The sequence below is a fragment of the Chionomys nivalis genome, chromosome 4 (assembly GCF_950005125.1).
Source record: "Chionomys nivalis chromosome 4, mChiNiv1.1, whole genome shotgun sequence".
In the NCBI taxonomy this organism is placed as follows: Eukaryota; Metazoa; Chordata; class Mammalia; order Rodentia; family Cricetidae; genus Chionomys; species Chionomys nivalis.
Window position 1 is genome coordinate 118,788,989 of NC_080089.1, and position 27,066 is coordinate 118,816,054.

At 47.5% G+C, this 27,066-nt stretch overlaps 1 protein-coding gene across 1 annotated transcript; it reads left to right on the forward strand.

The window, feature by feature from the left end:
* Nucleotides 1-15,368: 15,368 nt before the first annotated feature.
* Zkscan7 (zinc finger with KRAB and SCAN domains 7) lies at nucleotides 15,369-26,533 on the forward strand. The gene is made up of 5 exons (XM_057767204.1): nucleotides 15,369-16,511; nucleotides 20,007-20,172; nucleotides 22,149-22,240; nucleotides 22,497-22,611; nucleotides 24,778-26,533. The coding sequence occupies exons 1-5, from the start codon at nucleotides 16,089-16,091 to the stop codon at nucleotides 26,151-26,153; spliced, it is 2,172 nt and encodes a 723-aa protein (XP_057623187.1). The 5' UTR covers nucleotides 15,369-16,088; the 3' UTR covers nucleotides 26,154-26,533.
* The last annotated feature ends 533 nt before the right edge of the window (nucleotides 26,534-27,066 follow it).

Below are 27,066 nucleotides of genomic sequence, written 5' to 3' on the forward strand. Positions count from 1 at the left end.
TTATAGCAAAGGTAGAGGTGAGGGATTTCTAAGGTTCAGGACCCCTGATTGACTGACATTTGTCTAGGGGTGTCCTGGTGAAAAGCGATGGGTGTGTGCTGGCAGGTGATCCTATCTACAATGGTTTAACATTAGGAATTTCCTTTGGATGCTCTATTCCTGGGTGGTGCCTGGGTGGTCTCAGTTTTGGTCTTTCTTGGAACCAGGTATTGGTTGCCTCAGGGTAAACTCCTGAGACTCAGGCCTCCGTCGAGCTTCTCGTGGCTGGGCCCTACCAGAGCAACTGAAGTGAAAACACGTGACTTCATTTAGCCCTCAGCATTCTGGGAGTTATCTGTCCCTGGTCAAGTGGGACTTACAGGTTCAGCAGCCTCTGACTGAGGGAGGGAAGGAGCAGGTAAGCAGGAGGTTCGAGTACAGAACCCCATGTAAGATGGTAAAGGACTGGGCAGGGTTAAAATCCAGTTATCCCACCTATACAGCGCCTTGAGTTTCTGGAAATAGTGCCAGGAGGCAGGGGGTCTGTCTGTCTCAGCACTGGGAAATTTTCTTGGCTTTGAAGTGGCATTTTGGGGGATTTCCACATTGCCTCCTCTTCTAAACCCTGATGACCCTGTATACATATATTTATTATGTATACAGTGTTCTGGGGCACCAGATCTCACTACAGATGGGTGTGAGCCATTATGTGGTTTCTGGGAATTAAACTCAGGACCTCAGAAAGAACAGTCAGTGCTCTTAACCTCTGAGCCATCTCCCCAGCCCCTCTTCATGAGCCTTCAAAGGAATCCTCTGATACTGGTGGTGTGGGGCTTAGGGCATTCTAACCACACATATGGGACCCAGGCTGCATAGGTGCCATGGCAGGTTTGATAGAGACCTTTTACTGGCAAGCAACACCTGGCTCCAGGAAAAGCCATAAGCTGAGACCACCCAGGGATGGGCCAGTGTCGAAGGGAAGTACCTGACATTCCAAATATCCCAACCATTAGATAAAATTAAATAAGATCACCAGATGTCCTTGAGGCCAGTACGCACTTAATCCCCTTTCACCGAGACACCCCTAAACAAATGTCAGTCAATCAGGGTCTTGAATCCTGGAAATCCCCTCACCCCCGAACCTCTACTATCATAAAAAACCTACCTGGCCCAGGCTGGACACTCATACCACTGCGTCGGACACACAGAGGACCCAAGCCCGAGCTTGAAAAGGGCTCTTTGCTCTCGCATACGGATTCTGACTCCTTGGTGGCCATTTGGGGTACTCAGCGATCTGGGCACAACAGTCGTGGACCTGGGGTCTACTTCTATCCTGTTTCCGATAAAGTGAATTAGAAGATTTATATGGCATGGATCAAACAGTAGAATCAGGAGAATTACAATCAAGAGCCCCACTGGTGGGGGTGGGAAGCCCAGCCTGCTTCCCTATTGTAATCAGGAGTCATTTTGATACGCTAGCTAAGGTTTCAGTGTACTGTAAAACTTAAATTTCTGTTTCTCTGCATTGGGTTACAACCCACCCTATGACCACAAATTGTTCTGGAACAGGTATTCTGGGCAGATTTCCTTAACTTCTGTTCCAGCTTCTGTATCTATGCTTGCTTGTAAAATCCCACCCTGTGGTTTTGTTCTGTTAAAGGAGCTTGAGAAACTGCTCAGGGCTGTTCTTCCGATTTCTGTCTTAGAGGGAGACAAGCCCCCAGTCTGGCTTTGGATGCACTGAATAAACCTTGCTTCTGTTTGGCTTCAATTTGGATTGAGGGTTTCTCTTCTCTCACCTATGGATTAACAGTGACTAGCTATGGCCCAGGAGGTCCAGGGTTCACCCTATTAAGAGCTTTTGGTTTTATCTCTGGCCTATATTCATTGTACCTGTTACCTAGCATTTTCTCTCGCTGTTCCTCTTTGGTTTGCACAGAAACATCCTTCTTCTCCTAGGAAGACACCTGTGCCACCTACTGGGCCCTGACTGTTGAGGCTAGAGACCCAGAGACTACTGGGCATGTCCAAATCCCGAATTCAGAGTCTATATTAAGCCGGCAACTGCTTGGAGAGAAACACGTCTCATAGAGAAGCCTTGAGTGCATTTTATAGGAAAAATTTAAAGACCAAAAACAGAAAAACCACAGCCTGGTTGGCACTTGTAGGGGGAGTAAAGCAAGCAGTTTTATTATGGGTAGCCCAGCCGAGATGACTGCTCAGACAGACACAGTTTATAGCCAATTGAAAGCCTTTATTCTGGCTGACTGGGACCATACCCAGGTATTCAGGGAACCCAGGTGTGACCATGAGTGTCCAAAGCACAGGATTTTTGAAGGCAAAAACCATGCCCTGGCATCTCAAACCACAGTTGCAGAGAGCTGCTTTCACAGAAGTGAGCAGTTTAACAGAAGTTAAGATAAGCAGTTAGCATGGAGGGGGGCAAGGTTCTAAACTGGCAGTTGAACTGAAGCTTAGGTCAGTTAGCTGAAGGGGGTTCCTACATAAACCAGCTAAGTTAGGTCGTCCTGATTTGGGGTTCCTAGAATAGAGCTGGGTAATTTTCCATGGGATTCTCCATCAAGGAGATCAAATTCTAGTTAATCCTGAAATGGCCTGAGCAAGAATACAAGACAGGAACTTTTGCAGTGTCTTGCCCTGTCATAGTTTAACAGAAGCCAAAGACATGCAGTTAGTCGAGGTGTTTTGATCCCAAGTTCAGAGCACAGGGCTGAGTTCTTTTCCACAGAACTTTTCATGATACGGGTAATGTCAGTTTCTGATTAAACCAAATGGCTCCAACGGAGACGAAATGGGGAAACCTTTGCCCTGACCCATGATTATGTCTAAGCCTCTACCGTTATGTCCACATCTCAGAATCCCTAGTGAAACCACGGTGCCAGTTTTCAGATGTAAATACAAGAGGGTCTCTGTTTAGCAAGCTTAAGCTCGGACCACAAACCTCCAACACACCAATGCAGTGTGTGAGAAGAGAATGCAGCCAGGCGGTGGTGGCGCACGCCTTTAATCCCAGCACTCGGGAGGCAGAGGCAGGCGGATCTCTGGGAGTTCGAGACCAGCCTGGTCTATAAGAGTTAGTTCCAGAACAGGCTCCAAAACCACAGAGAAACCCTGTCTCGAAAAAAACCAAAAAAAAAAAAAAAAAGAAGAAGAAGAAGAAGAGAATGCAGCCCTGAGACAAGCTTTTAAAGGCAAAATGCCACAATTAAGGGACTACATGTCTTGTCATCTTGGAATTGGGCGAAGAGAGTACAGAGTAAGAAGATTTCTGAAATCATTGGTCAGATTTTGGGCGCAAAACCCCAACAAAGAACCATAAGAAGCTGACAAGGTATCCGAGAGGGCAAGATGTCTTCAGGGACAACCTGAACCTTGTTAACTCTGTCTCACACCTTAATTGGCTGTCCACGAGCTATCTGCTTCATATTTATCTTCTACTACAGCACATTCCTAGAGCTGAGGTCAATCCTAGGTCACCAGTTGTCTTAAGAGAAGTCCCATCTTTAAGATAGGGTCTGTGAAGTCACATTTCAGTTAAATATTTCAGGGTCTCACACCACCATGTTGTAAGGCCATGGCCACCAGAGAGTTTTATCAACAGCAACTCTACTCTGCTGGAGTAGACTGAGGGAGGTCTCCTTTAATTTGGTTGGATAGCAGGCTATGTTGAACCTGTTGGTGTTAGGGTCCTGGAGAAGTCCCACAAATGACCGCCATCCACATATGCAATCAGCAAGAGCATTTATTTTCTCAAGAATACAAGTACCAACAGTCTGGGGTCAAGCATCCAACACAAAGGCAAAGATGGTGCCGACCCCCAAGAAAAGCTTACAGGCTCTTTTATGCACAACTAGAGGAATTCTAAAAGCAGTGTGATCACTCTGCCTACAATTGGTTTACACAACTGACAATCATATTAGTAGGTTTCTAATTAGTTAGGCCTGTCAGGGGTGGGCTAAGGCTACAGCTTTTCCATTTTTGGACAGTCCTAGGCTTTGTCTTACTTGGTTATTGTCTTGAGTTGAAAGACCTCCTGAGTAGGGAGACTCTCACTCAAGTCTCGGGAACTCACGAGAGACCGTCCTTGCTGCAATCACATGAAGTTTATTGACAGGACAGGAACCAGTGCACTGAGGACAAAACTCATTTCCCACGCAGGGGTAGAGTTCGACCCCGAGTAGCTGGGAGAAGGGGTATTTAAGGGAAGAAACCATAGCATAATAATCCAAAGGGGGTAGGGAGGGCGTCATTGGAAAATTCCGAAAATACCAGTGATCATTGAAAAATTATGAAAATACCAGTGATAATCACAAGGGGGTAACTCCCTGTTTCTGAAGATTATAATTTAACTTTATCTTCAGATAGTTCCTGAAACAGAGTCACTAAGCTGGCTAATCTAGATTTTTGATTCTTCTCTCCCTGTTTAGATTTTTGGCTCTATTTTTTCTGCAAGAGGGGTCTGGATTTATCTAGGTCTTTCATCTCCCCACTTCTTCTAGTACCTAGTTCTAATCATAGAACTAGATTTCAGTATCTTCTAGACCTTGTAAAGCGCTATATTGGTGGCATAACATCAAAATCTGAACAGCACTTATTCTTTCCCTAATGAAGGTAATTAGCTTTAATTCATTAAAGTACTGAGGGGCCTGTATTAGGGCAGCCGTACCTATCCCTACACCGGCAGCTACCCCAGGCCCAGGATTACTGCTAGTGTCAGAGAAATAGGTTCTCGTCGAAAGTGAGTTGGGTGCTTGTCGAATTCATCTTCAAGCGTGTTAGCTGGATGTTAAAAGACCCTAGGTACCAGTTGTACAAGCACACAGTAATCTTTGGTATCATTAAAAAGCGATGTCAACATGCAAGGTGTCAGGCCTGTACTACAAGCCCACCATTTATCTAAACTGGGAACCAAGTACCTGATGTCAGGAATCTTAGGGCTCTTAAGAGTCTTATAACATAACCTCAGTAAGAGTCATTCTATGATTAGCCTCCCAAACACAAGCATCCTGAATGGTGATGGTGTTAAAAGCCCCAATACTGTAATTTGGGTAGTTCAGGAACTCGCTTCATGTGGGAGGCATGGATCCAGGCAGAGATGCATACTTCTTTCAGTTGTTCCCAGATCTGGCGTCTCACCACTTCAAAGGCCTTTAGGTGGGCAAATAAAGGTCTAGAAAGAATAGCATCAGGATTATACGCTTCACCCGACTCAGTGAGTGGTGGCAGTCCCCCACATAGGTTCTTATAAGGGGTAAGTTTAAATTGCCTTGGGGTGTTCCGAACCAGGAACAGGGCAAAGAGAAGGAGGGGTGTCCAGTCATTCCTGCTGATTTTGTCAGGATCTCTTTTAGGGTTCTAGTCATCCTTTCTATTTGACCTGAGCTCTGGGGTCGGTAAGCACAATTTCCAATCGATCCCCAGTTGGGTGGCCAGTTCCTGACTTACCTAGGCAACAAAAGGCAGGTCCCTTATCCTAAACCTCTGAAAGATTTCTTCTATGATCTTCTTAGCTACACATTGGCCGTCTCAGTCCTGGTAGGAAAAACTTCTGCCCAGCCTGAAAAAGTATCTATAAAAACTAATAAGTACTTGTTACCATATCTGGCTGGCTTAATTTCTGTAAAGTCTACTTCCCAGTAGGCCCTAGGTTGGTCGCCTTTGAGCCTCTTCCCAGGAGTGTCCTGCATTAGTCATAGCACAGGCCTTGCAGCTTTTGACTACTTCTTCTGCCAATCAGAGAGTCCTATAACATAATAGTTGGAGGACCTAACCACATCTTTTAGTTTCTTGGCCCCCAAGTGGGTCAGGTAATGTAAGTTGGTAACATATTTGTGTTGTTCTTTTCGTGGGAGGACTAGTTTTCCTCCTTCTGTCTCTACTGCCCCATATGGGGTTTCCTTTACCAGTCCTAATTTGCCCATAACTTGATAGTCCTCGGGGGTGTATCTAAAGTTGGTTTCACTGATATCGTAATAATCTTTAGGCTCTTTGACTGCCAGGATCATTGCTCCTTGGGCTGCCTGTTTCATGGTTAGGTCTGCCATCTGATTTCCTTTAGCCACAGCATCTCGGGCTTTTTGGTGTCCTAGACAATGTATGATGGCTACCTTCCTTGGCAAATGTATGGCCTCAAGGAGGCTCAAAATTTCTTCTTTATTTTTTATGTCTTTTCCTGCAGACGTCAACAGTTCTCTTTGTCCGTATATTGCTCCGTGTATATGGGCAGTGGCAAAAGCATACCTGCTGTCAGTGTAGATGTTGATAGACTTCCCCTCTGCCATCCGTAGAGCTTATATCAAAGCCACAAGTTCGGTTTTCAGAGCCGATGTCCCTTAAGGGAGGCTACTGGCCCAGTTCACTTGCTTCTCATCCACCACTGCTTCCCTTCCGCTTCCCTTCAACCACGAAACTGCTGCAGTCCGTATACCAGCTCGGACTCCCAGGCCAAGGCTAATCCTTCAGATCATTTCGGGTACCAGCTTCTTCTGCCAGAATGTCAGCACAGTGATGGGTAGATGAGGTGTCAGTTAGTCTTGGACACTAGGGTAGCGGGATTGAGGACAGTAGGGGGAGCGAAGGTCACTTGTTCAGTCAACAAAAGGCAATAGACGGTCAGCTGTTCCCTACCTGCTGCCGTATTGAAGTCGCAACCAGGTCGGTTAAGGGGAATCCCTACATCTATTTCATTTGGAAGGTTGGTTGGTGCCCCATTTGCTCTGGGGATGTTTTTCCAGGCCTCCACCAGGATCCTCTCTTTCTCTTCAGTAGTGAAGAGTGGTGTGGGAGAATTGTCTGTATTCTGTTAATCATGTTTTAAATAAACGCTGATTGGCCAGGCAGGAAGTATAGGCGGGACAACCAGACAGGAAGTAGAGGTGGGGCAATGAGAACAGAAGTACTCTGGGAAGAAGGAAGCTCTTCCCTAGTCCTTCCCAGATCACTGAAGAAGCAGGATGTGACTGCCCCACTGAAAAAGGTACCAAGTCATGTGGCTAACAGTTAAGAATAATGGGTTAATATAAGAGCTAATACGAAGCCTGGGCTAATGGGCCAATCCATTTATAATCTTCTGGAGACCTCTGTGTGATATTCTTTGGGACTTGCCAGCTGTGGGAACTGGGCAGGACAGAAACCCCAACAAGCCGGCCCTCATGTTACAGAAGAGGGCCTGTAAAAGCTGCTGACAGTCATCCCAGGTGGGTTGGTGGGAAAACATCAAAGACTCCACCAATCCTGTCAGGCTGGTGGGATTCTCTGAAAAGGAAGCATGATTAGTTTTCCATTTATAAAGATCAACAGAGGAAAATGGCCAATACCAGAGGCCCATAGACATGCAGCAGCAACGCCGCTGTTGAATCTGGTTCTCCTGGTCCTCCTGGTCCCTGTGCAGGACTCTGAGCACGCTGACTTCGTGTGCCCATCACAGCCCTCCCCCCCCACCGCGCCGCCACTAGCACCAGGATCAGACATCTGGGGTAGTGGGTAAGGGGATGGTGGAGGGCTCGGCCATTCAGGTGGCTCCTCAGTCTCGGGATAGATTTTAGGAGGAGCCGAAGGTTGGTTCTTGGGCAAATTCTCAGGCCTCGAAGCTACAGGTTTCAGTTTGTGCTCTGACTCTCGGAGAGCTAGGGCTCTGGAGCCTAGCTTCCGTCTACACCCCAGGACTTAACTCAAGGTGGGGGATCCTGGACCAAATCTTGCCATACAGTAATGTATGGTTGTTGATTGGGATGGGATCCCGGTCCTTCCTGAAAAACAATAGCTTTAATTTCAAAAATATTGAATAAATCAAAGGTGCCCTCTGGAAGCCAGCCAACATCAAGTGCGCTACTCCAAGGAGCAAAAAGTCTCCCATGGCCCTTTCTTTTTTTTTTTTTTTTTTTGGTTTTTCGAGACAGGGTTTCTCTGTAGCTTTGGTGCCTGTCCTGGAACTAGCTCTTGTAGACCAGCTGGTCTCGAACTCACAGAGATCCACCTGCCTCTGCCTCCCGAGTGCTGGGATTAAAGGCGTGTGCCACCACCGCCCGGCCCATGGCCCTTTCTTAATCTCAATTGACAAGTTGTGTGCTCTAGTCTTAACTTCAGTCCAATAATCCAGAGTCAAACTCAGAGAGGTCGTCACAGTCTGTCCCATCATCAAAGTCACAAGACAAAACAGAGACCAAAGACACACAAACAAAGCTATCAAAACCTAGACAGACAAAACCACTCTAGAAATACAGATGGCTGGGAGGGCGTATAGTTCCTCCTATCCAGGAGAGCTTCCGTATCTTCACCAGCACCCAGACGGGAATTTCCCAGGCATCTCTAGGGTCCCTTCTCACCTCCCGGGATGTCTCCCAGGGCGGCAGTCAGTGATCTCCTAGAACATCTGCTGATCACTCCCTCTATCTCCTCCCTAGACGCAAGTGACTGCAAAACTGAAAGTACAGAACCTGAGTTCAGATGGCACGGAAACACAAAGAGACAATGTCTCACCTCCACGTGGGTCTCTGGAGACAAGGGTGGACGCCAATCCCAGGACAAGCCCCCAAATGAAAGACCCCCAGACTTGTGAGGTTCTCACTCAAGTCTCGGGATAACACGACCCCCCAAGTACTCATGAAAGACGGTCCTTGCTATAATCACATGAGGTTTATTGACAGGAACCAGCGCGCTGAGGCTGAGACTCATGTCCCACGCAGGGGTAGAGGAGTTCGACCCCGAGTAGCTGGGAGAAGGGTTATTTAAGGGAAGAAATCACAACCCAAAGGAGGTAGGGAGGGCATCATTGGAAAATTCCGAAAATACCAGCAATAATCACAAGGGGGTAACTTCCCATTTCTCAAGATTGTTTTTCAAGATTATAATCTAACTTTGTGGTCAGCCAGTTCCTGGAATAAAGTCACTGAACCAACCAATCTAGATTTTTGGCTCTACTCTTCCTGCTAGGGGAGGGGGTCTAGATTTATCCTGGTCTTTCAGTGGTTTACTCTGGGCCCAGGGGTGTTCACTTATAGTAATTGAAACTTGGAAGGCTGCCATGAGGCAGGACAATTAATTAGTGAGTAGAGGAGCCTGAAGCACAATCTAGTAAAACCCAGATAAAAAAAAATTGTGGTTCAGTCTGAAGATCCGAAAAGCAAAGCAGCCAGCCACTGGCTGTTACCTCTACCTTGGTCCAAAACGGCGATCCTGCCTCCAGGAATCTCATAATGAGACTGTGTCTGAGGGCTGTTTCCTCCTGTCTTATATTCCTCTCCAGGACTGAGATTAAAGGTGTGCACCACTGGGATTAAAGTCATGCACTGCTCGGTTTCTATTGCAACTAGTGTGGCTTCTGGGATAAAAGGTGCGTGTCATCGCTGACTGGCCAGTGTGGCTGCTGTTCTTTTGGAGACAAGGCCACACATGCGCAGAAAATACAGCCTCTAAGTGGACTACGAAACCCAGCGGTACAATGGAAAGCCACGCATGCGCAGGACATTTTTTCCCAGACACACCTGGACTTCCCCTTAAAAACGGGGGATGCCTTAGCCTGCCCCCTCTTTCCTTTTGTCTCTTTACCCCCGTCCCTTACCTGTTGTTCCCCATTAAAGTTTGCCCATGTGGGACCCCGCGTGTCTCGTCTCTCCTTCCCGAACCCTGCATAAATAATAACATTTTGGTGCCCTCTGCTCGGGGACCTTCTCGCCCTGGGGCCCTCACCTGAGGCCTTGGCTCCGGTTTTCTTGGCGCCTCCCGGAGCTCAGGGCCTCCCCCGGACAAGGTCAGAACCCACGACCTGCGACCACTCCATGTGTTCCACTCATCTCAACGCGGCCCTCTCCAACCATCAGCGGCCAGTTCGTGAGTTTACCTGGGTTGGCTAACCATCCCCTCTCACCCAGAGGAGGCCGGCCGAGCTCCCAGCTTCCTCTGGCGTGTCCTGGGTGCCGTTGCTACCCCCCCTCCCCCGGCCTTCCACCCTAGGCTAGACCTGTTTTTATCCGCGCCCAAAAGTTTGGTGCTTTTGGTTCTTCTTCCTCCTCTCCTTTCCGTTCTTTCTCTGTCCTCTGTACACACGGCCTTGTGCCCCTCGGCTACAACGGGTGGCCTTCGGGCTTAACTGTCCCCTCCTAGCCGAGACCCCCCCCCCCGTCTCCCGTCGAAAACTAGGATCGGGTCAGTTAGCCCATAACACGGTCCTCTAGGCACTCGGACGCCTGTGTCCAGAGCAACTGTGTTCGTGGCATCTTCGGGTGCCTTCTGCGGTTATTTTCACGGTTCTAGCCATAGGCGCTAAGCCTTCAAAACCAATTCCCCTGTCTTCCCCCCTGGGACAGCTGTTGGAAGCTCTGCAGCCTCACGCCTTAATCCAGATTCGTCAGTGACGCAGCTGCTTCTTCTCCTGGCTCCACAATCTCCTGACACTAACGCGCCCTTTCCTCTTCCAGCCTCCCAAGTGGACCCTCTCGTGTGGGACACCCAAAATCCTGCCGTCGCTAAACACCACTCCCCCATCGTTATTCAGTTTAAAAAAATCCCACCCACTAATCCCCTCACCCTTCTGTCTAACATTCCTTCAGGAACCTCCCACTTCTCAGTTTTAGACCTCAAGGATGCCTTTTTCTCTATTCCTCTCAGCCCTCAATCTCAAAACATCTTTGCCTTCACCTGGACAGATCCTGATACTAATTTCTCCACACAACTAACCTGGACCATCCTCCCTCAGGGATTCCGGGACAGCCCACACCTCTTTGGCCAGGCTCTGGCCTCTGATCTGCTCTCACTGTCCCTCCTCACCAAGCCAGAGGCTCTCTTCCGGGAACTGACTGGCAGCTGGATTTTACTCATATGCCCACAGTCAAAAAAATTAAATATCTCCTGGTGTTGGTGGATACAATGTCTGGGTGGGTTGAAGCCTTCCCCACCTCTAACAAGAGAGCCCAGACGGTTTCTGATATTCTCCTCCAAGAAATTGTTCCCCGGTTTGGACTTCCAACTTCTCTTCAGTCAGATAATGGCCCAGAGTTTACTTCCCAGATTTCTCAAAATCTGTCTAGGGCACTTGGAATCCCCTGGAATTTTCATATACCATACCACCCCCAGTCTTCAGGTAAGGTAGAACGGACTAACCGCTCTTTAAAGGATGCCCTCGTTAAAATGTCACAAGAACTTCACCTCGACTGGGTAAGGCTTCTGCCTCTGGCCCTTCTCAGACTTCGGGCTCTCCCAAAGGGCCCCCTTTTCATTTCACCATTTGAACTTATGTATGGGCGGCCGGTTTTAACCCCTGGCCTCCCATCGGGAACCTCTCCCCTTCCTGATCACCTGCTCACTCCCCTCCTTTTCCACCTACGTTCACTGCTGTGGGACTTCACAGATCACTCACTACCTCAACCATGTGCTAACACATGTCCACCGCCGGTTAAAATAGGAGATAAGGTATTATTCTCACCTCCAGGTCAACGTCCCTCACCCCTTTCCCCTAAATGGCAGGGTCCCCTCAGGGTAATTCTTCTAACTCCCACAGCTGCCTAGCTCGAGGGAATTCCTCACTGGATTCACCTGTCACATCTGAAACCGTTCATCCCCACGGCTTAAGACAATCCTCCTTACACGGTAACTCAGACGGGACCGTGTTCCCTCAAGTTCCGAAGGACAACAGGTCCAACCCCCTCTACTCCAGCCTAAGGAAAACAATGGTCTCATTTTTCATTTAATCCTCCTGTGCTAATACACCCTCCCTTCTCTAAATTCCTAAATAACCATCCAGTTGTCTCTACAGAAATCATCAAACACGGACCCAAGAGGTTCAGGTGATAAGCAAATTCTTAACAAAGTTCCTGACATAACAGGTTCGTCACTGACTGCAGCAGTGACCCCTAAAATGTTAAGGAATATATGATTAAAATCTATTTCTTTTAAGACATTTTCTTTAAGCTCCAAGACACCAGCCTGACCCACCTGGACAAAGCAGACACAAGTGGAACGGAATAAGTATCATTCAATTAACGAAATAAGTATCATTTACTTTTTTATTCTTAACCCCCGGCCTCCTCCCCTGACCTCCTAAAGCCCCCCCTCCACCCCAAATTTCCCCTCTAATTTTTTTCTCTCTACTAATGTGACTTTTGTTTTCCAGCATCTTAACGATGACCCAGCTACTCAAGAGCCAGACAGATGCGATCTCCAGACAGATACGATTTCTTCAATCAGCCACTCGATGCCAGCGGACAAAACATTATCAACAGGACATCATCAGGACAATCGGACGCTCCCCGAATCCTGGATCCCTCGACGCCCAAAGTCAGCAGGAAGCAGTCATGAAAGACCGGGCTACGCCCCTATTCCCTACCTGCTAAGACCCTCAACCCCCCTCAATTTTTTTTTTAATAAAACCAAAATGGTGAAATGCTGTTCTTTTGGAGACAAGGCCACACATGCGCAGAAAATACAGCCTCAGTGGACTACGAATCCCAGCGGTACAATGGAAAGCCACGCATGCGCAGGACATTTTCTCCCAGACACACCTGGACTTCCCCTTAAAAACGGGGGACGCCTTAACCCGTCCCCTCTTTCCTTTTGTCTCTTTACCCCTGTCCCTTACCTGTTGTTCCCCATTAAAGTTTGCCCACGTGGGACCCCGCGTGTCTCGTCTCTCCTTCCCGAACCCCGCACAAATAATAACAGTGGTTGTTTTACTTTCCTGATTCTCAGGCAAGCTTTATTTATTAAAATACAGGTGGAATGCCTCTACAGGAGTTGTGAGAAGGGAAAGGGTTCTCATTCTCCTGGTTCTAAGACCCAGAACCTTTGAAGAACTGCTAATGAAGGGATGAAGAGAGGATGGCTCAGCAGGTAAGTGTGTCTATGTGGGGACACGCACCTTTAATCTCAGCACTCAGGAGGATCTTTGCTTGAGTCCAAGGCCAGTTTGGTCTACATAGTGGGTTCCAGGCTAGCCAGAGTTACACAGTGAGACCCTGTCTCAAAACAACTGGAAGAAGAGGAGGAATTACTATTACACCAATGACTACTTAGGCTGACCCTAAATATAGCTATTCCCTGCCGAGACTGTGAAGGGCTTCCTCAGGCTGCACTGTAGGGACAGCAGAGTAAGCTTTCCCATGGTAATTTAGGTCATATACTTATCACGCAGAACTCTACTCTGGGCCCCTGGCTGAAAGGTGTGACTTTTCAAGTGCACTGTATCTAAGCTCAGTGCTGTTCACTGAAGAGTTCCAGCTACTCAGGAGCCCAAGACAGGAGACTCATCCAAGCCCAGGAGTTCAGGCCAGTATGGGCAACCATCTTAGGCAGGGTTCTTTGGAGGGACAGAATAGCTTGAATGGATATATATTACTAAGGGGATTTATTAGATTTACATGCATTGTTTGGGTTGGCTACTCCAACAATGGCCACCTGTATGCTGGAAAACGGAAAACCCAGAACCTGCTCATTCCACGTGGCTGGATGAGCTAAATATGAAGGCCTGCAAAATTCCTGGAGAGCCTCAGGTCTTCAGTGCCTTAGTGGAAGGCTGAAAACAGTGTTCCAGTGTTGGCAAGTGCCAACGGCAGCAGTGCCAGTGGCCAGAGTAGTCATTCACTAGGAAGCGCAAAGGCAGGCAGGCAAATACAAAACCTTTTTAAAGCCCTCTGTAGCTCTGGGTTTCTGCCTGATAGACACCTTCTATCCCAGAAGGGTGTCTCAAGTTGATTTTGATCCGCCACGTTGGTAGTTATCACGTTGGGCATGCACTCACTCTACAGCTCTGCGGTCCATCTTAATGGGTTTTCCATCTGAATAGTGCAAACTGCAGAACTGATGGGTCTGTGGGCTATGACTGTTAACATAGACACTACTAAGTTAAAGACCTGGTGCATTGTATCATGTGTAATGACCAGCCTGTGAGTCAGAAAAGCAAGCAGGAGGCAGCCCACCTTGAATACAAAAATGCGCCCCACGAATGGCGGTATTTGGACCCTTAACTGTGGATCTGATAAACCCAAAGCACGGGAGCAAAACTGTTATGCAAGCTATAATAGTTAAAGGATTTCAATAAAGACTGTATGCTGTGGGGCTGATAGAATCGCAACAGTTTGAGTTCTAGGGCGGCCGCCCTCTGGGAGGGACCCATCCTTTTATAGTAGATGAGGTTCACCCTCTTGCTAATTAGCCAACTTTGTAACACCATTTATCCTTCCTGAGACTAGCAGCCCGAGGCGAGGCGCCAGGGATAATTAGGAAGTGGGTTCTAATTGTATAGGGCCCCATCGGGTCAGGCTCCGAGCTGTCAAAGTCTGATTGTTGGAAAGTATGGATTTAGTCTTGTATGGATTTTGCATTTTTTTTTTAATTTGGCCTTTTTGTGTCCATAGTGTGAGGTCCCTGGATGCTGAATGGCCTGATGTCAATAGCGACGCCCGCTTGCACTGCAGATGTGCCCTGGACAAGGCCCTAGCGTCCAACAGCTTGCTCACCTTGGCAACCGACACTTCCGGAATCCAGGAGATACCGGAAATGACGCCCTTAACACTTCCGCTGCCGCCATCGCTGCCCTTTTTAGGGTCCTGGCGGTGTGGGGCCCGGTGAACCGTCACGTATGCAGGTCGCGGCGGGGAGGGAGGTGCGGCCGGCATTCGGGGCGTGACGCCAGCTGGTGCCGGGGTGCCTTGCCCAAGGCGGAGTCGGCTCGGGTTGGCGCCTGTGCGTCAGTGCTGCGCGGGCCAGACCCGCCAGGTGAGCGGCGCCACCAGAGCTCGCACCGCGGACGCGCGGCGAGGTCTCCTGCTGAGCATTCAGGACAGTGAGGACACTGGGAGAGTGTCCTGCGTTTCCCGTGCGTGATCTCAGAGAGTTCACAGATTAGTCTTTAAAAAACAAAACAGGCTTAGCCGGGCAGTGGCGGCTAACTCCTTTAATCCCAGCACTTGGGCGTCAGAGGCAGGACAGCCTAGGCTACACACAGAAACCCTGTCTTGCAAAAACAAAAACAAACAAACAAAAAAGGCTCAGAGGAAAATGTCGAACCCTGGTCTCCAGTGCCTGGTATCTGGAACCACAGCACACACCCTAGTTACCCCTGAGTAGCTGGTTTTCTGATGGCATGCATAAATGGGAAAAGTTCCCCCCAAACTTCGTCAGCCAAGTTAACCACATTGGCTTACCGTATCTCTGTCCCCGTGTGACACATACACGCGTGCACTTCTGGAAGTCAGTCCTGTCATTTGAGTTCTCCCAGAAAATGGAGCCCACGTCTGTGTACACTGCAGAGTTGAAGGAGTAAGAGACGTGGGTCGGAAATGGTCCGTGGGATTACTGAAGCGATACCACAGGTATGCCTGGAGAGACCAGAAAGGCTTAAGTAGAAAAGATCTCCAGGGTTTTTATTCTGTCTAGTGCCTCCCTTTTGGGAGCAGTTTGGAGACCATGACTAGTGAGCTCTGCATAAACCAGCTCAAGTACACGCTTCCAGAATGAGATGCAGCAAGCAAAACAAGCCTGCCATTTTCCATCCGGGCCAACCAGGAAAACTGCCTTCGGAAGAAGTGACAGAAATGCAGAAAAAGGAGGGGGAAAAGTTCAAACAGGGAAAGTGTGTGTGTGTGTGTGTTCATATCAAGTAGCGTGTAGTCCCAAACTTGTACATCTTTTCTAGTTTATTCTATTTGGTTTCAGTACACAGTATAGAGCATATGAAATAGAAGTCAAGTAATTCTGTGTTTTCTTTAACGTTCTATTTTATTGCATACCCTGCATTGGAGGCCGTTGCTATTCTTTTAATTTGGGTACTTGGGAGACCGGTTGGAGGTGTGTGTGAAAAGCTGTCAAGGCTAAGCGTGGACAGTTAATTTTACCCTGGAGCCACTGTAAGTTTGAGAAGGGAAGTCACTTGGAGCGTTTTCTCTGTTTGTACTCTTCTTTCCCCTAAAGGTTTGTTTTTAGCTGCCGAGTATCGCACCAGCTGAGTACTCCAGAACCACGATTGTTCTTTTTGTTTCTGTAGGTAACACTTTTGCTCTTCCTTTCTTGACTCTGAAAAACAGCTCCTGCCATTTGAAGCAGAGACTCATTTTCAGTGTACCTGCTGTAGGTGGAACTAGCTTCTCTTTGGGATCACAATGACCATGGAAGGCAGGGGAACATTAGGTCTCATCCCCAGGACGTCTGTGCATCAGCAGCAGGAGGGGAGCTTGACTGTGAAGCAGGAACCAGGAAACCAGACCTGGGGACAGAGCTGCAGTCTCCAGAAGAACTACCCCCCTGTCTGTGAAATTTTCCGGCTGCACTTCAGGCAGCTGTGTTACCATGAGACGTCTGGGCCCCAGGAGGCCCTGAGCCGGCTCAGGGAGCTCTGCCACTGGTGGCTGATGCCAGAGGTCCACACCAAGGAGCAGATCCTGGAGCTGCTGGTGCTGGAGCAGTTCCTGAGCATCCTGCCCAGGGAGCTCCAGACCTGGGTGCAGCTCCGTCGTCCTGAAACTGGCGAGGAGGCTGTGGCTGTGGTGGAGGATTTCCAGAGACACCTTAGTGGGTCAGAGGAGGTAAGCAGTCAAGTCTCCAGTGCTACGGTAGATGTTCCAGGTGCTTCTGGAACCATTCTCTAGGCTTGGACTAGCCTGGGAAGAAGCGTTCATCATTCCCCACACTTTAGGATTCCCAAATTTGCGCCACTGATAAATGGGAAATAGTTCCATGCTGCAGGCCATAAGCGGAAACATAAATTCCAAATGTCTTAGTTGCTGTTCTGTTTCATTGAAGAGACACCATGACCAAAGCAATTCTTATAAAGGCATTTAATTGTGGGCTTGCTTATAGTTTCAGAGATTCGCCCATTAGCATGTCAGGGAACATGTCAGCACACGGGCCTATATCATGGTGGAGAAGTAGCTGAGAGCTCTACAGTCTGAGCTTGGAGAGGCAGAGAGAAACTGGGAAACCTCAAAGCCCATCCCCAGTGGTATTTTCTCTTACAAGGCCACACCTTCCAATCCTTTTAAATAGTACCATTCTGATGACTAAGCATTAAAATCTATGAACCTGTGGGGGCGATTCTTACTCAAACCACCATGTTCCACTCCCTGCCCCCAATGGGCTTGTAGCCATATCATAGTGCAAAATGCATTTAGTCCAACTTTGAAAGTCCCCATAGCCTATCACAGTCTCAACAATGTTAAAAGTTCAGAATCTCTTCTGAGATTCATGGCAGTCTCTTAACTATAACCCCCCTGTATAATCAAAATCAAAAAGCAGATCACATACTTCCAACATATGTCATAGGATATACACTGCGATTCCAAAAGAGGGGAAAGGAGCATGGTGAGGAAATACTGAACTAAAGACCAAAACCAGCTGGGCAAATGCCAAATTCTGCATCTCCTCGTCTAATGTCAAAGCACTCTTCAGATCTCCACTTCTTTCAGCTTTGCTGGCTGCAACACACTTGTTTCTGAAATTTCTTGGGTGGGGCCCTGCAGTTGAAATTGCCCTCAGCACTGTCTTCCATGCTCCTACTAGGATGGCCCAGTAAGCCCTGTGTATGCGGAGACTGCTCATTCATTTCCTGGCCACCAGATCCAAATAATCACACAAAAGCTATATTAATTACAACACTGGCCTGATAGCTCTTAAATTAACCCATTTCTATTAATCTGTGTATCAGCACGAGGCTGTAGCCTACCAGTAAAGGATCCAGCATCTGCCTGCTTCGGAGGCTACGTGGCGTCTCCTTGATTCCTCCTACTCCCTCTCTAGATCTCCTCCAGCCTGGCTATGTTCTGCCCTGCCATAGGCCAAAGTAACTTTATTCGTTAGCCAATAAAAGCAGCACATATGCAGGAGGACATCCCACATCAGCCTCGATTAAAGCATCCAACTTCTTTTCTAGTTCAGAGTCATAAAATCTTCATATTCCTCCCACAGACAGCATGGTCAGGTCTCTCAGAGCAATACCCGAGTCACTGGTACCAACTCTGTCTTAGACACTGTTCTATTGCCGTGAAGAGACACCATGACCAAGGCAACATCTGAATCTATAGCAGAGAGAGACATAGACAGGGCCTGGCATGGTCTTTTGAAATCTCAAAGCTCATTTCCTATGACACACTTTCTCTAAAAAGGTGGTACCTCCTAATTCTTCTCATCCTTTCAAATAGTGCCACTCCCTGGTGACTAGGCTTTCAAATCTATGAGCCTGTGTGGTCCATTTTTATTCAAACCACCATGCCAACCCAGCTCTGAGTCAGGTTTGTGTATGTGTGTTTATGTGGAGAAGAGGTGCATGTGAGGTTATGTACATACATACCTGTGTTTATTTGGAGGGGAGGTGCAGGTGTGTATGTGTGTGTAGCCTTAGGTGTTGTCCTCAGTACTGGTCACCTTGGTTTTTGAGGTAGGACCCCCTGACCTGGGACTCAATGGTTAGGCTAAGTTCCTGGCCTATGGGGTGAGACTGTATATGCCTCTCCCGGGCTGGGGTTAAAGCATGTCCTATCATGCCTGATTTTTATACACCGTTTTCAGGGAATCCCAGCTTAGGCTGTCATGAGTGCGTGGAAAGCCCTGTGTTGACTGAACCATCTCCCCAGGCCTGGGTGGTTCTTTTAAGTGCGGATGAAAATTCTTCAGTACAGTAGCTGTGGGTAGGGGCAGAAGATGTAGTTTAATATACTGTAGTAGCCCAACTGTGATTCACTGGCGGTAAATCCTGCAATCTAGTACTTTACCGAGGTCTTGGATACATGGGTCTCCTTTCCTTCAGACAACACATTGACCATTTGCAGTAACCTCATCAGAGACACATGTAATCTCCTGATTGAACATGGAAGTGTATGGCCACCTTGGTTTTTGAGACAGGATTTCCCTGACCTGGAAATCAGTGGCCAGGCTAGGTGTCTTAGGGTTTCTGTTGCTGTGAAGAGACACCATGACCTTGTCAACTCTTATAAAAGAAAATATTTAATTGTAGTGACTTGCTTACAGTTTTAAACGTTTAGTCTATTGTCATCATGCAGGCAGACATGGTGCTGGAGAAGGAACTGAAGGTCCTAACATCTTCACTCTCAGGCAACAGGAAGTGGTCTGAGCATATATGAGACTTCAAAGTCTGCCTCCACAGTGACACACTTCCTCCAACAAGGCCACACCCACTCCCACAAAGCTACACCTTCTAATAGTGCCACTCCCTTTGAGGACCATTTTCTTTCAAACCTCCACACTAGTTTCCTGGTCTATGAGCCCAAGGGAGTCTGAAGTAGGCCTAAGTAGGTCTAAGTAGGCCACTTAGCTCTATGATTCTTAGAAGGCAGGCTTTACAACGTGTCATAGTTCTTTTTTATTTTTTTTTAAATATTTATTTATTTATTATGTATACAATATTCTGTCTGTGTGTACGCCTGCAGGCCAGAAGAGGGCACCAGACCCCATTACAGATGGTTGTGAGCCACCATGTGGTTGCTAGGAGTTGAACTCAGGACCTTTGGAAGAACAGTCAGTGTTCTTAACCTCTGAGCCATCTCTCCAGCCCCCATAATTCTTATACATGAACATGTGCACACACATACCTAAAAGTGGGTGGTGCTTGAGCAAAAGAGGCAGCTGAAGTCATTTAGTTTTTGTACACTTGTGCACATGTATCCATCCGCACACACAGTGCACACCCACATGAAGACACACAAAGGCCTGTCTAGTGGACAACTTGGAAACTGGTCTTCTCTCAGACCCTCAGGCTTAGCAGTACTTACCATCTGGGTTTCCTGATAGCTTTACGTAGTTCTTACACAAATGTGTGCCCACAACTCTGACAACTGTGGACCTGGCTGTAGAATCTGTTCTTCAAGCTCCTACCAGGAGGGATAAGACAGGGCTGGCAGGGAAGATCACAAGCTTTGTGGTTAGCCAGCCGACTTTATTGGTAGTGCTGGAAAGATAGCCTCGCCCTTCATTTCTTTGGCTTTTTTCCTGTGTGGGGTATCTTAGAGGTTTGGGTTCTCTACCTTCAAGAATGCATTCTGAATCCAGTTCTGCTTCCTTACTTCTAGGTTTTGTCTCCAGTACAAGAGCAGGATGTGCATTTAAGGAAGATGATATCTCTGGGTGGAATAGAACAATCTCCTACCTCAGCCTCCAGTCAAGGCTCAGCTCCTGAGGCCCACCTGGATCCTCCTTGTGACCCAAGAGCCCACCAACGCCCTCACGGATGCTGCGGTACTTGTCCCCCAGTTCTGTTCTCAAGTCCTTCTTCCTTCTGCACCCTGGAGTCAGTTTCTTTCGTCAGCTCAACTTATATCCCACGAAATCCCCACGCTACCCTGACAGCTGCCCTCCTTCCTCAGTTGCTTTATCTGACCCTTTGTCTGTTCTCCTATCACACATGTATTTATTAGGTTTTCCTCAAACATGTCATTAGAAACACCACTGGGTACCAGAGACATACAATATACTCTGATTATTTTTAAGAGTTCTTATCTAGGTGGCAGGGAGCTGGTCACATAGATAAAAAGAAGTAACCTCATAAGATACATTTGGGTAAAGCTGAACATGGTGGATCATGCCTGTCATTCCATACAAGAGAATTTCTAAGCGCTTAAGGCCAGTCTGGACTGCTTAGTAAGTTTTGGGCTAGCCTGTACTTCAGATTAATACCCTGGGTCAAACAAACCCCAAAAACCAACTACCACAAACAAACGATACACATGGGTGGTATCTGTTCCCAGGCATGAGACTGGCATTGTAAAGGGGATTATGGGATAAAGTGCATTAGGGGGCAGAGTAGGTGTGGGCACTGGAGGAACTCGCGAGGATAGAGGATGGGTACAGTGGTGCACGCTTTTAATCCCAGCACTTGGGAGGCAGAAGCAGGGAGATCTCTGTAGTTTGAAGCCAACCTGGTTTGCATGGTAAGCTCCAGGCCAACCAGGGCTACATAGTGAAATTCTGTCTTTAAAAACCAAGTGAAAGCCGGGCGGTGGTGGCGCACGCCTTTAATCCCAGCACTCGGGAGGCAGAGGCAGGCGGATCTCTGTGAGTTCGAGACCAGCCTGGTCTACAAGAGCTAGTTCCAGAACAGGCTCCAAAATCACAGAGAAACCTTGTCTCGAAAAACCAAAAAAAAAAAAAAAAAAAAAAAAAACCAAGTGAAACATGGGGCTGGAGAGATAGCTCAGCGGTTAAGAGCACTGGCTGTTCTTCTAAGGACCTGGGTTCAATTCCCAGGATCCACACGGCAGCTTGCACCTGTCTGTAGCTCCAGTTCTAGGGATTCTGACAATATCACACAGGCATACATGTGGGCAAACACCAATGCACATAAGATAAATTATTAAAAGAGAAAACGAAAGAAACTAAACTTGCTATTTCAAGGAACCCTGTCCGGCATGTGGCTGTGTGGTGGGTCTGAGAAGGCAGCAAAGACTCCAAGCATGGTTGAAGCCATGAATGTAGATGGAGCACTGACGGAGGGAGAAGGAGCACTGAAGGAGGGAGGAGGAACACTGATGGAGGGGGAAGGCTCACTAATGGAAGGAGAAGGAGCACTGACGGAGGGAGAAGGAGCACTGACAGAGGGAGAAGGAGCACTGACAGAGGGAGAAGGAGCACTGACGGAGGGAGGAGGAACACTGATGGGGGGGGAAGGCTCACTAATGGAAGGAGAAGGAGCACTGACGGAGGGAGAAGGAGCACTGACAGAGGGAGAAGGAGCATTGAGTGGGGGAGAAGGAAATAATTCCAGATGGCAGAGGCTGTCTGGAAACCTGCATTTCCAACCTCAATCTCCAGCACATACACGGTGGATCATCACCACCTATAACTCCTGTTCCACGGGATTCAACACCTCTGATCTCCACATCAAGCACACAGGTGGGGCACAGATAAACACCCGTACATATAGATTAAATAAGATTTTTTTTTTTAAAGCAGGAGGGTAAATCAATCTTGGGAGTGGAAATTGAGGCAGAGAGAATAGTCAGAGTTTCAGACAGATGAGAGAGGGGCCTGAAAGGAACCTGGCTGTGCCCTCTGAAGAACATTCCCAGCACACTTGGGATGAAGTCTCTGGAAGAAGCTAAGAATCAGTGTGTGGGGGGGGGCTTCCTGGACACCCACAAATCCACTTCCCTGGCACAAGGACCTTAGGGAGCTGAGAGCAGGGCTTGACCCACTGTGTTCACCTTTCACCCCAGGTCCTGCTTGTCTTGAAGTGGGGAGTGCCAGAGCCCAGGCTACTGTGGGGAACTCCACAGTGGCTGCCGAGCTTAGGGTGGTCAGGCCTCGGGTGAGTGTGGTTCTCTCTCTTTTGATTTCATGTCTGGGGTGTGGGGGAGTGGGTGGAACTCACTTCCTGTCTGGTGCTTCCCCTGGAACTAGGTCCCTGCCCCCGGTTGTAATGGGTCCATTCAGCCCAGTTTTGTTCTTTTTGATTGTCGACCCAGCTCTTTCCACTGCCATTTTGTTCTCTGTGATGTCTGTACTCCTGTGAACTCTGCTCTTCTGGCTGAGACTTTATGAACAATAGAAGCTTGTCATTCCAGGAGATTACAGTGAATAAGGACTCTATGCAGAAAAGGTGGAAAAGCCTGGCACTCAGTCAGAAGGCCCTGAGCCAGAACATGATGGAGGAAAATGAGCACAGCGTGGCCTCTCTGGGTAATGATTCCCATGTCTGGTAACTAGCAGTCTGTCCTCTGGACATCATAGTCACTGGATTCTTTTGATTTGTTTAAACTTTTATTTGTTTGAATATCTGCAAACATAAATTGGATGTATATAATGAATCTCTCTGCACCCATCGCCCAGTTTAACAGTGGTCATTTCTTTATTTAATGACTGATCAACAGTAGATAGCTAACTTGGATTTTCGTAGCCATAAGTAAGAGTTCTGTGGGTTTTGGAAGTAAATGTCTTTGTGTTTGAGGGATTACAAGAATGGGGACCCAGAACAAAGCAGTCAGAATAGACAGTGGGAAGCGGAGGTCTGAGAGACTCGCGATGCAAGCACGCGAGATTTACACAGTGTCCCGTGTGACTAACGCAGCTGCTCTTGGGGATGCGCTTGCTGCGCGTTCCTTCCACTGATCTCTCAGATCTCTCAGCCCTCTCATTCTCCCTGCTCTCTGTGACTTCTCCTGACTCTGTGGACTGTCCAGCTTTAGACTGTACTCATAATTCTGCCTGTTTTGAGGTTAGAATTTCCCTAGAGTGGATTCTGACCAAGATGGTGTTTAGTCTTCTCTGTGTTGAAAGTCACTGGCCCAGGCTCCAACAGATGCTGGTGACGAGTTCTGGTCCCTGGCCAGCTCTAATCACCTGTCACCCTTGGGGCGTGTTCAGGGTCACTTGACCCGAGACCCATCTGTAATTAGCAACCCAGGACAGTAGACAACTTAACAGAGGGTGAACATGAAAGTTACTAGCCTAAATATTTTAAAATTTCATTTGCTAAAGATTTGCTGACCTGGGCCTCATTGGAAAATGGTTTAAAGAAACCAACATTTGGTATTTGTTGATAACCATGAATTTTTCTCCAGATTTTACATCTGAATCTCCAAAACTGCAGACCAATATTTAACTATTTGATTTCCTTATTACTTTAGAGACAAGATCACAAGGGCATGCATTAATTTATATTTTAAACCACTGGTGCTTCTTTTAATTTTTATAGGAATATAGAACTAGCTTTGCCCAGTCCCTAGCCCTGCCGTCTCCTTCAACACTGTTCTGAGCGCGTGCACTTGTTCCCCCTGACACGTCGCACAGGAGATCAATTTGAACTCTCATCACAATGTCACGGTGGAGATCCTCATCAGCTCACTGCCATCTTTGCTTTCTTTCTTTCTTGTCAAGGTTCCCTCCCTCCCTAAACCAACTGCTGCCACTCTCTCCATAGGTCTTACTGTAGCTCTGTCTGGCTTGGAACTCTATGTAGACCAAGCTGACCTTGATCTCACAGAGATCTACCTGCCTCTACCTCCTAAGAGGTGAGATTAAAGGAACCACCACACATGGCCCAGCATATTTTTGGAGACGTGTGGAATTGTAAACAGAGGCTGCTCTTTTGTTTTCTGGCCACCCAGACCCAAAATAATCACACAGAAACTGTATTACTACAACATTGCTTAGCCTATTAGCTCACACTTCATATTGGCTAGCTCTTATATCTTAAATTAGCCCATTTCTATTATTTTATATTTTACCACAAGGCTCATGGTTTACTGGTAAGGTTCCAGCGTATCTGTCCCCTGCAGCAACTCCATAGCTTCTCTCTTACTCCGCCTACTCTCTCTATATATATATGTTCATGTTTTCCAACTGGCTTTGCTCTGCTAAGCCATTGACACAAAGCAGCTTCTTTGTTAACCAATAAGACATATTCACCAGCCTGGTCAACAAGAGTTAGTTCCAGGACAGGCTCCAAAACCACAGAGAAACTCTGTCTCAAAAAACCAAATAAAATAAAATAAAATAAAATAAAACATATTCACAGTATACAGAGGGGAATCCCACCTCCTGGAGCTGTACAGTGTTAGGGTGGAGAGGAACCTACTTTAGCCACTCACTAAGAAGACAGCGTCACAGTGACTCTGGGAAATGGTGCGATGTTGTGCTACAACCCAGTGCTTACATTCCAGGCTTCCTCCTGCACAGGCTGTGCTAGCTCAGGTTCCTCCATCCTTGCCCTTCTCCTCTCTGGACTATTGTTCCTCTTTTCTCTCTACTTCTCAATATGTTGTCTCATTCCTTAACGGTAATATTATTTTTTTCAGTTACAAAGCAAAAAAAAAAAAGTAAAAATTGTCTTTTTCTTTCTTTTAGCAACAGGTAAGAACAGGATGGAAAGTTCTGAGTACACTCCAAAGCACGACGTTTCTGAAGAATTCGATTCATTTGACATATCCTCAGCGGGACTCTTCGGAATGGCGTTGGTAGAAGCAGAGTCTGGAGATATCTGTAAAGATCCTGTAGCACAGGTGGAAGGGCAGCCCTCAGATGATGAAAGGAGTGAACGAGAAAGTGACTTCTTGGAAAAGAAAGCTAAGAAAAATTCCACAGAACACAGAAATGAGGAGTGTAAAGATGGAGGGGAACATGCAGATCTTCCCTCTAGTTCTGCTGAGCTTCAGCAAGACGCAAAGAGACGGAAGCTCTATCAGTGTGAGGAGTGGGACAGAGTTTGTAACCAGAGCTCACACCTCCTTGGACACCAGAGAACCCAGCCTGGAGAGAAACCCTGTGAGTGTAATGACTGTGGGAAGACCTTCCGACAGACCTCTCAGCTAACTGTTCACCTTACAGCACACGCGGCGGGGAGGCCTTATGAATGTCTTGAGTGCGGGAAGACGTACCAGCTCTGTTCCCGTCTTAGCCAGCACCAGAGACTCCACGATGGGGAGACACCGTCTGAATGCCATGAGTGTGCCAAAGCCTTCACTCAGAGTTCCCAGATCCTGGACCACAGGAGAACCCACACTGGGGAGAAGCCTCATGAGTGCAACGAGTGTGGGAAAACCTTCTGCTCCAACAGAAATCTTATTGACCACCAGAGAACCCACACGGGGGAGAAGCCTTATGAATGTCGTGTGTGTGGCAAGGCCTTTAGTCGGAGTAAGTGTCTTATTCGACATCAGAGTCTCCACAGTGGGGAGAAACCGTACAAATGCAGTGACTGTGGGAAAGCCTTCAACCAGAACTCTCAGCTCATTGACCATGAACGGATTCATACTGGAGAAAAGCCTTTTGAATGCAGTGAGTGTGGCAAGAAATTCAGTTTAAGTAAATGCCTTACTCGGCACCAGCGACTTCACACTGGAGAAAAGCCCTATAAATGCAGCGAGTGTGGGAAATCTTTCAATCAGAACTCTCACCTCATCATCCACCAGAGGATCCACACTGGGGAGAAACCGTACGCGTGTAATGAGTGCGGGAAGGTCTTCAGCTACAGCTCTAGCCTCATGGTTCACCAGAGAACCCACACTGGGGAGAAGCCCTACAAGTGTAAAGATTGCGTGAAAGCCTTCAGTGACAGCTCACAGCTGATTGTGCACCAGAGAGTTCACACTGGCGAGAAGCCTTACGAGTGTATCGAGTGTGGGAAAGCCTTCAGTCAGCGCTCCACATTCAACCACCACCAGCGGACACACAGTGTGGAGAAGCCCGCGAGTCTGCTTCGGACAGACAATGCGGAATTCTGAGTTAGCTTTGTTTATAAGGAGGGTATTTACCATACTCTCTTGGAAGCATTATTCAAATGGCCATTGCTTAGTGCTCTTTCCTTTGGGCCACTAAGGTAGGGGAGCAGTAGTAACTAGTGCAGTCTTTTCTCCCCACTGTTGGAAAAGTAAGAGCCACGTATTCCGTTTACTTCTAGCTTTTTATTTTTTAAACTGTTTTAAAATATACCTCATTTTTTAGTTTTGCATTCCAGGATTTGTGACTTTCAACACAGAGATACTATCTCTACTTCATCCTAACTTCTTTGACCACTGACTGACTCGCACACGACACGACTCTCATCGCTCCACTTTGTGGCTGTAGCTCTTCGTTTACTTTGCCCCTCACATTTGTTTACATATATGGGTGTTCTGCCTACATATATGTCTGTGTACCACTCAGTACACATACATGTCTGGTGCCTCATCATGTGGATGGTGGGGATCAAACCTGAGTCCTTTGGCCCAGCAGCCTGTGCTCTTAACCACTGGACCATTGCTCCAGCCTTCACACCTGTTCTTTTTTTTTTTTTTTTTTTTTTTTGGTTTTTCGAGACAGGGTTTCTCTGTGGTTTTGGAGCCTGTCCTGGAACTAGCTCTTGTAGACCAGGCTGGTCTCGAACTCACAGAGATCCGCCTGCCTCTGCCTCCCGAGTGCTGGGATTAAAGGTGTGCGCCACCACCGCCCGGCTTCACACCTGTTCTTAAAGTTAGTTCAATGTGTAGCTTTTTGTCATTTAAGCTCCCTAGAATTTTTTTCCTTTACTTGTTAATTTAGTATATGTATGTATGATTGTTAGTTTATGCATATTTATGTGCGATTGTACAGTGAGTACAGTGCTTCTAGAGAACAGAGGAGGGCGGAGCCTTTAGAACTGGTTGTCAGGTGCTGGGA